The 14,498-nt window shown below is 47.7% G+C and overlaps 1 protein-coding gene across 1 annotated transcript in view; it reads right to left on the minus strand.

The window, feature by feature from the left end:
- Positions 1–155: 155 nt before the first annotated feature.
- LGMN (legumain) overlaps positions 156–14,498 on the minus strand; it is an 18,155-nt gene continuing 3,812 nt past the window's right edge. The window contains 12 exon segments of the mRNA XM_023538352.1: positions 156–300; positions 1,874–2,044; positions 3,855–4,055; positions 5,073–5,162; positions 5,250–5,368; positions 6,199–6,265; positions 7,004–7,066; positions 7,599–7,674; positions 8,869–8,954; positions 10,244–10,269; positions 10,272–10,324; positions 11,320–11,417. Coding sequence (XP_023394120.1) covers positions 229–300; positions 1,874–2,044; positions 3,855–4,055; positions 5,073–5,162; positions 5,250–5,368; positions 6,199–6,265; positions 7,004–7,066; positions 7,599–7,674; positions 8,869–8,954; positions 10,244–10,269; positions 10,272–10,324; positions 11,320–11,417 — 1,122 coding nt within the window. The 3' untranslated portion in view covers positions 156–228.

The raw sequence follows: 14,498 nt of genomic DNA on the forward strand, positions 1-14,498 counted from the left end.
CAACTCGGAAGAAACTAAGACAAAAATACCCCAACATGGAACAGGCAGTCGTTTGTGAAAGACCCACCCCACGATTATCACTGAGAACGCATCTGTTTTGAATTCCTCCACAGTCAGAGGTCGTAGCTAGCAGAAGAAAAACTGTCCACCTGCAGAAAAGGACAGCAGTGTGTGCTGCTTCCTTCTGCTCACAGAATGACACTGACCCTTCAAATGCCATGTACTGATTTACCTGTCAATTGGATAAGGTTTTTCACAAAGGTTGACCAGCACGTACAAATGTCTCAAGGCATACTCGTACTGGAGGAAAACAGAACAAAAGACACAATCAAACATCACCACTTCACCTTACAATCAACTCCTAACTTGGGAATATCCCACTTTTGTGATTGCGGTGATAAAGCATCTCAACCAGTGGCTCTTGACCTTTCGATAATCTGATAAGATTTATGAGCCGTCTCCCCTCCATCCCGAAAATGCACCTGTGCATGGGAGCTGGCCTCCAAGAGTGCTCTGAGCCCCAGGTTAGGACTCCTGAGAACCCTCATAGCCCTGCTCCCCTACTTTGCACCTCCCTTGGCCGTGTGGCTTTTGGTTCTGGGAGGTACCCGCTGATGACGGAGACGGGTGGTAACCGAATGCCAAACACAAATCATAACAGAGAAGACCAAAATAACTGGGGATGTTTATCTTGGGGGAAAAAAAAAAAAAACTTCAGGGGAATCTGAGCACTCTGGTGAGGAAGAAGGAAGACTGTGTGTGATTCCAGAGGGCACAAGAGTAACCCCAGGGAATGAGGTATTTATTAAATAAAAATAAAATCGAGAGCACCCTAACAACGGAGGGAGCTAAGTGCCCAGGAAGCCACCCATGGAAGCAGCCAAGCACGACACGTATCACAGCCCACCAGAGCTTTCTACAACGACAGAAACGTGCTACGAAATCCTCCAGTTCAGTGGCCGCTAGCCACATGTGGCTACTGGACACTTGAAGTGCGGTTAGCACGGATAAAGAACTAAGCTTTAAATTTTACTTCATTTTAATTAACTTAGATTTGATTTAAATAGCCACATGAGGCTAGTGAGTACCGTAATGAACACAGCTCTGAAGCAGGAGCTGGCACACTTTTTATGTAAAAATATTCACAGCAGTAAATATTTCATTCTTTGAGGGCTGTATGAACTACTCAATGCTGCTGCAGTATGAAAGCAGCCAGAGACACTGTCACTGAGTAGAGCGTGGGTCTGTTCCAATAACAAGCCTGTTTATAAAAACAGGCTAGGGGGGCACAGGGAGGCGCCGATAGGCTGTGGGCAGGCCTTGGTCTGTGGGCCAGTTTGCTGACACTTTTCTACAAGGATCCAAGTATCACAAAGAACCGACCAAACAGGAGGCTTTTTAGGCACCTTCTAACCTTGACATTCTCCACCGGCAGAAAATTGGAACTTTCCTCTCCAACATAGGAAAAGCCTGACTTTGACAGTAAATCTTGGGGAAGAGTCAGAACCAACTCAAAAGGGAGAAAAACCTGTATGGCTGCTGTGAGGGGTGGGGTGTGACGGAGACAGAAAAAATGTGAAGAGAATGGCAGCTGAGTCATCCATGACTGGTAACTTCCTATCCCCCGGGACAACTAGAAGAGTGTCTAGGGCCAGGATTTATGGTCAGTGAAGATGGCCAACCTTCTTCCTCTCGTCCCTGTCAAAGGCCTTTGAATGAGCCTGGATGGAACCTTCTACAAGGTCACGCATCTGATGTGATTTCCAGTGGACAATATTAATTTGGCTTTTGGGTTTAAAACAGCAGGGAAAGGCCAAGTCGGCCCACGGAAACTGGGGAGCAGGAGCTGGCAGCCCCCCGGGCCTGGGCTTACCGTGGAGGAGTGCCAGTTGAAGCAGGACATGCGGAAATGGGACACGGCTGCCTGGTAGCAGTCGTGGGCTGTGAGTGGGGCTCTCTGCGACAGCAGCCTCCTTGCCTCGTCATCAGACCTCGTGAGCAAGGAGACAATCTTTTGCACTGACTTCTCAATGACATGTCTGGTCTGTGAAGAAAAGCATCTTTTTGAAATGCAGCCTCTCCTGGAACCCCGGATGGGTGAGAAGCATCTCTTCACGCAGCACCCGCCCCAGGAGGTTAAAATGGATGCCGACAGGTGCATCCCGCAGCAGGCAAAAGATGTGCCCGTGAAGTTTCTGTGACAGCAAGAAAACTTCAGAAACACTGTGCCTTTGGGGGATCTCCTGGCACGATGGAAACATTTACATCTAAACCCCTGCAGTGCAGGCATGACCCGCTCTGAGGATGGGGGCACGGGTGGGAACGATGTAGGAATTATGCCCCGAAGTAGACAGCTGTCCCATGAATAGTGCTTATGTGTTTGCAGACATCTTTGTCCATTACAGAAACCAGCAAACGGTCACACAGAGAGACACAAAGGGAGACACTGTTTTCCCCACAGATGATGAAAACCAGCATCATATTGAGGGACTTGCTCCTTCATTAACCAAAATTTACGATCAAGTCCTCTGACCATCCCAGCCCGGGTATGTTTCATCCACATCTAACTGCTGCGAAGTCTCACCGCCCACTGTGTGTCAGACTATTGGTTCTCAATGTGTGGTGGTCCAGAACCACGGGTGTCCCCCGGACCGCGCAGGACACCATGAGGTCCCCCCTTTCCCAACCATATAAACTGTGAAGCTGAGTTTTCTTCGTTACTTCAGGCAGAACAGAGCCCCACAGAGTGGATGCGGAAGCAGGTAGCAGAACCTCGCTGTCTTCCATAACGCTGGGCAGAAAAGAGATGTGAAGCAAGGCCACTCTTCTCGCCAAAATTGTATTTTAGAAAATGGTTATTTTTCATAAAAAAAAATACGGTAATACAGGACGGGTTTATCATTGTCATTTCTAAATGAGTTATTTTTTAAATCTCAGTGTCCATTTTTAATGCAGGAAATCTTGATATAACCCACATAATAAACGAGCTCTTTGGGATGACTAATTTGAAGAGTGTAAAAAGGTCCAAGGTGAAAAGTATGAGGACTGCTGTACCACACTGTGGCACCATCAGAAAAATGTCCTGGTTAACAGAGAACTATAGCATAAGAGACTCTAACTGTCAGGATTACTAGATATATGAACGTGAAACAAATCACAAAGATTTTTTCATCTTTCCCAGAAAACTCAGGACATATTCTAGTACATCAGTCCCTGTGCTGTGCTGATTAGGGGACAGAGCGAGCTTTGTTAGAGGGACAGTCGACCTCCACCCAGCATCACAATGAGTGATCTGTGGATGGTTCTAGCAGCACAGCTGTGATTTGTCAAGTAATTCTACAGGTTCCAAACAAACTGATTTGTCAAGTAATTCTACAGGTTCCAAACAAACTGATGAGCTACTGAAAACGGACTCATAAATGATAACTCAAGCAATTTAAGAATTTTAGGCCATGACTATGATTTCCTAAGGCAGTAGAAATTTTTGTGGATTGGATTTTTTTTAACATAATTAGCTAATAATGCACCAAATGGCAAAATAAAAAAATGCCTTCTAATAAACTAAGTATGAAAGAAAAAACCGCCCATATGCCACGGCCTCTTGGCAAGATATAGGAAATTCCTCTGCTCCCTGCTACTAGAGAGGTCAAGGTCAATTTATTAATGACCAAAGATAAGCACTGTTCCATTCACTCACTTCTATTTACAGAGAGCACAAAGGCCACTTTTCTCTCCCACATTCTCCTGTGTGGCAGGCAAAGGGGTGACTCCCGCGTTCCGTCATCTGGCTCCAGCCACAGTGGACAAAGTCAGGAGGCAGAGACTGAGCTCGCAAGGTTGGGACCACCGCTTACCTCCAGATGCTTGTGGATCTCCTCGACAAGACGCCTGGACTCCTGCAGGTCATTGGTGTACATCAGTTTCCTCTTCATGATCATGAGGGGCACCTCGGGGCTTGGAGTGAGGTCAAGGTGCTGGACTGGGGGTAGGGAGATGGGAGAGCTGGCTTTGTGTCTCATACCCTGAAACTGCATCAGCTTCATGGTAGAGATGGACTGAGTGGGAAAGAGAGAGAGAGAAAACCGGAGTGAATGGGAAGAGCAGACATGCCAAATGCACCCTGGGTCCTGGAGGCCCACAGTTCGCTCCACATGCTTTCAGGACCACCGAAGGCCCACATGGCAATCTGAAAACACGTGCCAGCAGTGGGCGAGGCAACATATTTGAGCACCTGAAATCCACCAGTGATGAACTTCGCAAATGCCTGGCACCCCTCGCAGCGGAACGGCTGCTCCCTCACATGTCAAAGGCGACTGAAAGCTCCTCCACAGCCGTGTGCACAGTGGACCTGAGTGGCCGCAGCCAGCGGTGACCCTAGATTGTACTCAGCCACCACACTCATCACCTGTCCCTAATGACCAGCAGCAAGAAGGTGCGAAGCATCTGTCCAGGCTAGAGCTGAGCTCTGGGTCCACTGACGGGCAGAGCTAAAGCCACAGAGGTGTCACCTAGGGCCCAAGCTTTCAGCCACCTGCTGCGGCCCTGCCCAGACGGCCTTGATAAATGTGCCCATTTAACCACCAGGGCCCCTTCTGGACCTGGCTGGAGGAGGAAAAGTCTTTAATTTACAGCCAAAGGGTAAAGGTAACATCCTGCCACTTGCAGCGGGGCAGGACCCTGGAGAATCCAAGGGGTGGGCTTCTATGAGGACAAGCCATGGAAGTCGGAGACGCTTTCGACTCTAACTGCTCACTGCGCACCTAGCCTGCATTCAGTGTTTGCAATGCACGACCTCACCAACACTAGGGCTCTGGCCGTGGAGGAAGCGGGGACCCAGAGAGGTTCGGTAGCTTCCCCAGGGTCTCACGACTTCCCGAGTTTGAACCTAGCACGGTCTGATGCCAAAGCCTGAACAGGGTCCCCGGGATGGAGTGGCCACGAGAGGCAGAGCCAACCCTGCCTTGGCCATTTCTCACCCGGATCCCATTTCTCTTCACTGAGAGATAAACATTCCAGGCGAGTCAGCCGGGAACTCAAGGAACTGACCACGCGTGCAAGGCTCCCCTACTCACCTTGTTGCCATACTGCATGACGTGGCTGGTGTTGGTGTGGGACTTTACCAGCTGGTACTGCCTGTGGAGCGTCTCTTTAGTCAAGTCCTCCTGCGAAAATATAAACAGCAAAGTCCTCCGACCATCAGAGGCTGATGGTTAAGCCTCAGCTAAACAGCCAGTCCCCTGAAGGCTCACCACGTCAGAGTCTTCCATCCAGTTGACACTGTACCAGTCCCCCAGGTACGTGGACCTCTTCTCATCATAGTAACAGGCGTAGGATGACTCGTCGGAATTGGCGGCAGTAGTTGCATAAACTATGAGGAATTAAAGACACCTTTTAGTCACATTTTACTCTCTGCTGTGGGTTCCACTAGAAGCTTGGGTCTTCCTTCTTTCCTAGTGCAATCAAAGTCAGCCGGGGAGGGCGGGAGACATCACTATAGCCAGCACTGTTCACTTAGTTACAACAATGACATGCGGAAGGAAGAGAAGCCAACTAATAGACACTTTCTGCAGCAATAAGCAAGCACGCATGCTTATTAGGACAGTAAGCCATTTTGGAATAATGCTGCAAGGTTTTAACAGCTCTGGTGACTTAATTTTGGAGAAAGTTAACATTTATTGAAGAAACTGTAAAATCGGCTGAACCTGTACAATAGCTACCATTTACTTTCTAGCCACCATGGGCTCAGAATTGTGCTGGACAGATGTCAGCCCTTAAAATGATAAGCAAACAAACCGGTACCATCTTTATCCCCATTTTACGTGTGGGAATAACTAAGGGTCATTTAGTGGGAATAACTAAGGCTAAGTCACCTGCCCCAGATCAGGGAGCCAGCAAGCAACATATCGCAAAGGACCAAGGCCGGTCCAAAGGCTATGATTCTGGACTTCAGGAGCTTTACTAGAACCTGGAAGAGCATGGAGAAGCTCACATACAGATCCCTGATTCTCTGGCCAATAATCCTGGAGGATTAGAGGAAGCCCAGAGCTGCCCACACCTACTTCCCCACTTCTACACACCAGGCTGCCAAGGGCCCTGCTATGTGGAGCACTCGGTTCTTCATGCTCAGAATGAGCAGCTGCACCTCTGACTGACGGGCTCGCCTAGCCTGGCTCAGAGGCCAGGGCTCCCACCACCTACCATTGATGTTGGTGGGCAGGTGGCTCATCATGGACCCAGACTCACAGGCTTCGATGTAGAACACCATCTGAGAGGCGAACGAGACAGGTGGACTCACACCTGGGCCAGGCAGACCTCTCGCCAGTGCTACTCTGGCTCTGCCCACTCTCCACCCATTCTGGAGTCTTTCGCTTTTGCTTTGGGAGACAGCCTGGCTGTAAGAGGCTGTTGCCAGAAGCTACAGAAGCTGTTGTCATACAAACCAGAAGGACTCGAACTTATTCATCGCTAATAGAATAAAATGATCTATTAGCTGGAATAATGCAGAGAAAAGGGAGCCTCGGATGATGCCGACGAAAACTGTTTCACGGTCCAGCACACAGGAAGACGTGCCGGCACGCAGCCCATTTCTCCACGTGACCATCACGTACACGCCCGAGCTATGTAGTTTCTATAAAGGGAGCCGCGGGGCGAGTGAGAGCCAAAGCGAAAATAAGATGGTGGTACTTCCTCCCCCAACTGCCCCGAACTGGTCACAGCCCTAGAAACGTTAGTCCTCAAAGTGTGGTCTCTGGACCAGCCGCTTCAGCATCAACTCAGAAAGGCAAATTCTCAGGCTTCTCCCCAGACCCCTGAGTCAAACTCTGGGGGTGGGACCACCACTCTGTGTGGTGACGAGGTCACCAGTGATTCTGATCTAATGGCTGAAGCCCCAGAATCAGAAAAGGTTAATCTGAGAAACCAGACTGATAAAAAGACACCCCCCTTCCAAAAAACACAGCCAATCTCACCCCACCCCCACGGCTACCCCAAATGCTGACGTTACCTTTTGGTACATTTTGTGTTTATGCATGTAATGGATGGTCTGATTCAGTTCCTTTACGTGAAGCTGAAAGGTAAGAATACTGACATTCAGATCAGGACCTCGAGAGAACCCATTCGCTGGTTACCCACTAATAAAGTCCTGATGATGCTTTATAAATTCTTATGTACCGATCCTTGTAAATAATTAGAGTGAACAGCACTATCCCAGAATGTCATCTCAACGGTTTCACTTGCATATTTAAAAAAGGGAGGGCCATGTGCTTCCTTAGTCATCTCTGTGTCCAGAGCATTTGGAGACTCAGTGTTCTACTACTGTGTCAAGTGCAATGCTCCCAAGTCCTGAGACAGCCACCAACGCTGGGACATCAAGAGAAATGTAGGGAAAACTTGCCAGAAGAGATGCCTCTGGAGAGATTTCAAGCTGCTAAATATGTCAAATGTGTCCCCCAAGACACTCATGTGCCACACATCCCACCTCGTAGGACATTAGAAACCCACGTCGCAGATTCGACGTCCCCACTGAGGTTTTGTTTTCCATTCTCCTAGTTTGTCTTTATAATTTAAAAAAAAAACAAAAAATACAAAAACCAACTCACGTCATCATTAGGGAAAGCCAGCAGTCCAGTAGCTCCATGATCGGTGAAATAAATGAACACGTGATCCTGGGGGCCGCTGCCAAGACAGAAGGACAGACGAGAGTCAAAGTCAACCGTTTCCTGTTTCTATTTCTCCTTCCGTGTCTCTGAAAAGTTGCCTTTCTCAGAAAACTAAGATGTTTAAGGATTACAGTCTCCCAATCAGGTACAAAGGGGAACACAAGGGGCTGTTCCTTCTGCTCCCGCTGAGTGTGACTGAGTCACAAGGCAGATCCTAGGGCCTCGGAGCTCTGGATTATGGCCAAGGAGGAGGAGAGGCCTTTGCTGGGGAGCTGGTCAGACAGACCAGGTACGATTTGGAGACTGGCGTCCTTGGGTGACAAGGTCTTGTCTCAGCCAGCCACACTCTCCAAGTAGATCTCCCCTAAATGAGGAAGGGAGCCAGGACACACAGCCGAGCAGGGTCTTGCAGCAGCTCCGACTCCCGCTCCAGGCCCTTTGGCCTGCACAGCCTGGGATGACCACCTGCCCTGCCCACCCTCACCAGGGCTTCCACTTAGAGGGCACAAGGCTGCAGAGATGTAATAACTCACTTGGAACCAGTCTGGTGCATCCCACACGGATGCCCATCTCTGCTCTAACTCACACGAACTTACTTGTCTCCCCTCTAGCTTGAGAGAAACAGCACCATTTGCCAAGTACCTGAGATTCTCTGAAGGTCTGCTACTAAAGACCCTAGCACAGGGAAAAATGCTACATAAAGTGATGCTGAATGAGACATCTCCAACCCACAGCTGGTGAGGCAAGCACTGGGGTTAATTCTTCCCGAAATGAAGGTTAAGCTCTGCACTTATGAATGTGCCCCCTCCCCACTGCGCTGATCAGAGCACAGGGCTGGTGGCCGGCCAGGGCCCTGCAACCTGACCAGCCAGAGGGCTTCTTGCCTGTCTCAATGTGTTCCACGGGTAGTGGAATGTACCAGCACCAGGATCCACGGACACGACAAAAAGCAGTGGCTTTAAGTGATGGGGAACCTTTCATTAAGAACAATGAGGGACCCCTGGATCATAGGGTTAATTCAGTACAGAAATGGGCTGCCAAAAGAAGCCTTCAACCCCATGGGGCCTGAATCAAGTCAGGACAGAGCTCCTCAGTCAGCCATGTTTCATGGGTAAACAGCCCAGAAGCCAAGAACGATGCCTGTTTAAATTCTCCATGCTGGGGTGCCAGGTCATTCGGAAACATGTGATGGCCATAAAGCACCCATTACCTCTTCAAGACCTTTCCAGATCCTTTGCCTTTCACTGCTTCTTCATCACCTCTCAACACAGCAAGAAAATTTTGTGGGGTGACGTCCTACAAAGAATTGGGAGGTGAAATCAGATACAGCTGTCATTTCGAATCAGAGCATTTGCGGAGCCTGTAGCAGGCCCAGGCCACCAGACCGGAAACCTCCAAGGCTTAACAGCAAGCACTTTAAAACCATGAAGGACTCAAATCAAGCTCAATGTTTCTGGGGCACGTGCACGACCTCTTCTCAAATATCACACTGTCCTGGGCTGATGGCAACTCAGTGAGGCTGCCATTCCTTCCTGACCATCACAAAGTCCAAGTACAGAAACCCAAAGATGCTGGTCGGTGGGAACAAGCAGCAGAGAAAGAGTGTATCACCTCAGGGGTACAGCAAAGAGGGGCAAACGTCAGTGCTGGGTCCCTCCCCTCTGCATCCAGCTTCCTGCCTACAAGGCCAAGTCCCAAGGACATCCTATGTCCTTAAAGGTGATTTTGTAAATTGATACCCGATCATTAAAAAAGGCAATACAAAAAAGCAGAAAAGAAAAAACATCACCCAAAATCCTACCACTTAGATTCCAGACATTTCCTTATATAACTGTATAGAAATGATTGTATATTGCATCCATGTCACATGTACGATGTGTTCGATTTAACTGTACTTGAATTTAAAAGAGAAAACTGAAACTGAAAGAATTGCTAACTTCAGATAAAACATTTATCACCAAGAATATTAATTCCTAAAGAACCCTCTGACTAGTGGTTACCAGAAGAAACGGGGGAGGGAGAGAGGGAAAATAAAAAAATAAAATGTTAAAAAAAAAAAAAGATCCCTCTGATATTAAAGAAAAAGAGACTATGAAAACTAAGAGGCTGAAGTCATTACGGTGTTTTTAACAATGTGTCAATTTATATAGCCTCAATCCACTGGGAGGGATATAATAATTTAGTAGCGATATATGATAATAATAATTAATGAAAAACCATCTGGGCAAAATCCAGAGATGCTTGGCACAGGGCTTGTGCTGAGAAAAAAAGAGCCCAGATATTCTAGAATCCGATACACAGCATTACCTCATGAAAATCGGGTATTAGCAAAAGAAATGTATCATCAGGGTTTAAAGTATAAGAAGACTGGAAACTCAAGATTGGCAGACTACAACTTCTAACTTTATTCTCTTATTTTCCTCTGCTTCCTTTTAGATCTCTCAGAAATTACTCCTCGAGCACATATATTAAATCCAAACATGAAACAATTGACCAGAAGTCAGTGTGGTGAGGTTCTGATTCTAGAAATGCACAAAAGAGGGGAAAGTCATCCTGGGAATGAAAACGACCCGCCGCCACCTCACCTCGCCGGTGTAGTCGTCAGGACTCTCGCGTACAAGTCCGAGCCGTTGGGCCTGTTGATCACAATACCCGGCGTGAGATTGCTGAAAACCAAAAGACATGGCTGAAGCACAAGGTCGGACACGTCTCTGAAACCTCTCTTCAAAAACGGGCGAGTTATGTATAAAAAGAGTAATCGACCACGTCTGTCAAAAACATTGCTCGCGGCCCGAACGTTCACCAAGGGCTGGTGGCTTTAGTAGCTGGGGGATCGCGGGCATCCCACACATTGCGGGCAGGTGCATGAAGGGCTGAGTTCCCACAGTCAGGACCAGGACCGGAACTTTGGCAGGTGCGCCTGGCCTCCCGCAGGGAACCACACAGCATCCTGGGGACAAGACCTCACGAAGAGATCTCTCAGAGCAAAACTGCTTGCAGAAAAATGCAGGACAGAAGACGAGACTTTAATACAAGAGCTGAGGCATTAAAGCTCGGAATGGATGATGAGCTGTCCTGTGACCACAGTGCGGGGCAGTACCCTTTGACAGGGCCACAGCAGGGTGACCCAGGGGCTGGGGAGACTGGCGCTGGTTAAGTCTGGTACCCATAGCTGCCGTTTCTGATCTCCTCAAGAAATCAGATAAGCAGGCATGAGAGAAGTATTTGTAAAATTAAAGTCGGTGAATAATAACAGTAAATAGATATACAAAGGGTGGTGGGGTCCAACCTACAAACCAGCCTTCTTGGAACAGGCTGCAGAGGTGTCCCCCCTGTGCTGTCCACTGTTTGGGGGCAGGAGCAAGCACCGTAGAACTCCATGATGATTCTCCAAGCTGAGAGGAACTCATGCTTTCAACCCTTCCGAAGCACCAGCCCAAAACACCCGTCAGCGCCCAATGCCCGTGCCTCTGCCACTGCCAGGTGTCCGAGTTATGTCCAAGGCTCTACAAGAAGCAACCCCGTGAAAGCTCATCTACGAGTCTGTTCACACCCGAACGTCAGGCCACTGATAGATAAGGCCTCCCGTGAGTCTACACGCATTTTTTTAAGAAATGCCCTGGACTTCTTCGCCACCAGGCTGAAAGTGCTCTGTACTCACTCCTCGGAGTTGGCGATATCATCATACATCATCACCACGATCTGCTCGTCGGGGATCCCGTTGCGGTGAACTATCTGGTAGGCGTGGCACGCGTCTGCCTGGGAGAAATGATTTCGCCAAGTGTTAAGACGATGCCCAGAAGGAGCAACAGGTTCTTTCTTGTGGACAGTGTGCTGTGAAGCTTTGGTCAGGTCTTCAACTTATTTTAAAACATACATTTATATTCTTTTAACTCAAGTTGTAACCACCCTCCCCCCAAGCATCCAAGTTCTTATTCATCAGGCAATTAACACTGATGTAGACTACACACAGACACACAGACACACACACACACACACACACACACACGCGCGCGCACGCACGCCACCACCACCGCATCTACAGGTAACAATGGCTTTTGAGTAAAAATCAGTATTCTGTCGCTTTAATCTATCCCTAGGATGAAAGTGGAAGTGAGCAAACACACTCACCTGTTAGCCTAAGTGACAAAGCATCCTATAATTTATTAGTCCTGTCAGAAGGCAGGTTCATTAAAAATACAACAGGAATAAATCTAACAAAAGAAGTATAACACACACTGAAAATTATAAAATATTGCTAAGAGAAATTTAAAAAGAGCTAAGTAAACAGAGAGACATCTCGAATTCGTGGATCAGAAGACAATACTATTAAATTATTTTTTAAAAATCAGGTGGGTTTTTTTTTTTTTGCAAAAATTGACAACATGATCCTAAAATTTTAATGAAATCACTAAAGACCTAGAATAGCCAAAAAAAAAAAACAAAAAACAAAAACTGAAAAAGAAGAAAAAAGTTAGAGGACTTTTACTTCCCTATTTCAAAACTACTCAGGGGAAAGAAAAGAATTTCAACAAATGGTGCTGGGAAAATCTGGATATCTACATGCAAAAAAAGATGAACATAAGCCCTCACTTCACACCATACACAAAGGTTAACTCAAAATGGGTCACAGACTTAAATGTGAGGGCTAAAACAAAACTTGTGCATGATAACTTAGAAGAAAATCTTTTGGACCTTGAGTTATAACTACAAAGATGTTATAGGTGACACCAAAAACATGGTCTATAAAAGAAAAAAATTTTGATAAATTGGACATAATCAAAATTAAAAACTTTAGTACTTCAAACCTACCATTAAGAAAATGAAAAGACAAGCAACAGGGTAAGGGAAAATATATGCAAAACACATATCTGATGCAGGACTTGTATCCAGAATATGCGAAAAACTCTTAATAAGACAATCAAACCCAATCAAAAATAGATAAAAGATTTGAATAAACATTTCACTTAAGAAGACATATGAATAACTAATAAGCACATAAAAAGATCCTCAGTAAAATTAGTTATTAGTGAAATATAAGTTAAAACCACAAAGAGATACCACTTCGCAGCCAGACGGACAATAATAGGTGCTGGTGAGAACGTGGAGGAACGGGGACTTCCGATCACGGTTTGAGGGAATGCAAAATGGTGCAGCCACTTTCGAAAACAATTTAACAGTTTTCGAGAAGTTAAACATAAAATTTACCATAAGACCCAGCAATTCCACCCTTATGTATCTGCCTGTGAGAAAAAAAGATTTTATCCACACAAAGACTTGCACATAAGTGTTCTTAGCAGCACTGTTCATAACAGGCAAAAAATGGAAACAACTCGAATGTCCGCCCACTGGTAAACAGACCAACAAAATGTAGTCCATCCATACGATTTCATACTCTTTGGCAAAAAAAAGGGATAGAGTGCCGACACATACTATGTCCCAGATAAACCTCAAACACATGATGCTAACAGAAGCCAGACACAAAAGACCCACGTACCGTATGCCTCCGTTTCTGTGAAATGCTCAGAAGCGGCACTCGTAGAGGGACAGGAAGCGCACCGGTGGTGGCCTGGGCCTGGGGCTGGGCCCGGGCCCAAGAGAAACGTTCGAAACTGATTTATGGCGATGTCTGCACAAGTTACTAAAAAACCATGGAGCTGTACACTCGAAACAGGTGCATGACATGCGATATGTAGAATAAGCTTCGATTAAGCTACGTATTTGGGAGCGGGCAGGTTCGGCACGCCCCGGGTGGGCGCTGCCCCGCACTGTTTGGCCTCCTCGCCACCACCTTGACGCAAAGGTGCTCTTCTCCCCACTCTCGCAGGTGGGGACGAGCTCGGACAGGGCCCGGCGCTCCACTCCAAGCCTCGCGCCCTCCTGCGCAAATGGCGGTCTCAAAGTCACGTCGCGTTTCTCTCCGAGGTCCTTGGAAGCACTTCGCTGCCTTAACCTCGTTAACTCACGAGGGTTCTTTGTCAGAGTCGAGTGTTTACTGGCACTCGAAACCAATAAAAGGAGGGTTAAGCCAAGTCACATCATTTGGAAATGGTGCTGAAGGCGACTTGGATCACTTCCCTTGAACATACCTGACCTCTATGCATTTTTCCCCTTAACAACAGGAAAGCCATACGCGGTAACATTTGAGAGGAGGGTATTGAGCAAGACTTTACCCTCGGGACAATCGAACAGAGACTGCTGTGGCTCAACTTGTTTCGTCGCTTCTGTCAGGAGTTCTGACAGCCTTACTGACGCATCCCGTGATTTCCTGCTGCAGGCGGCTTTCCTGACGAGGCAGTTCCTGCCACCTCCATCTCAGGCCAACCGTCAGCGAAATGAGAACAATCGGCTTGGAACGAAGGCCGGGGGAAACGGCACGCTCCGGTCACAGTCACTGTGAGGGGGTCCACTTTCGAGCCAGGAAGGAGCTGAGAGGGGGTTCTCACGGTCTGTTCACCTGACAGGTGGGCGCATAGTATCTCCTCCTGACACGTGCTCTGAGTGCTGCCAAGGCGAGGCCCAGGCTCAGCGGCTTTCCTAGGGGGACCTCACTGAGTGCCCCCACCAACCTCACATCTTCCAGAGGGAATCAGAGGTTTAGAGTGAGATTACATAATCCACCCAAACTAATACAGCAAGGAAGTGGAGAGCAGGCATGACACCTGAGGTCTGTGCAAGTCCGAAGCCCACGTTCTTTCCTGACCCTGCGCTGCCTCTGGCCGGTACAAGGCCAGCCCTCTAACTGCATCCCCAACTCAGGCCCCCTCTGCCCTCCCTCTGTCCTAATCCCTTCCCACCATGCCCTCTTTTCTTTTTAATATAAGTGATACTTTGCAACAA

Source organism: Pteropus vampyrus, unplaced genomic scaffold (genome assembly GCF_000151845.1).
Source record: "Pteropus vampyrus isolate Shadow unplaced genomic scaffold, Pvam_2.0 Scaffold219, whole genome shotgun sequence".
Lineage (NCBI taxonomy): Eukaryota > Metazoa > Chordata > Mammalia > Chiroptera > Pteropodidae > Pteropus > Pteropus vampyrus.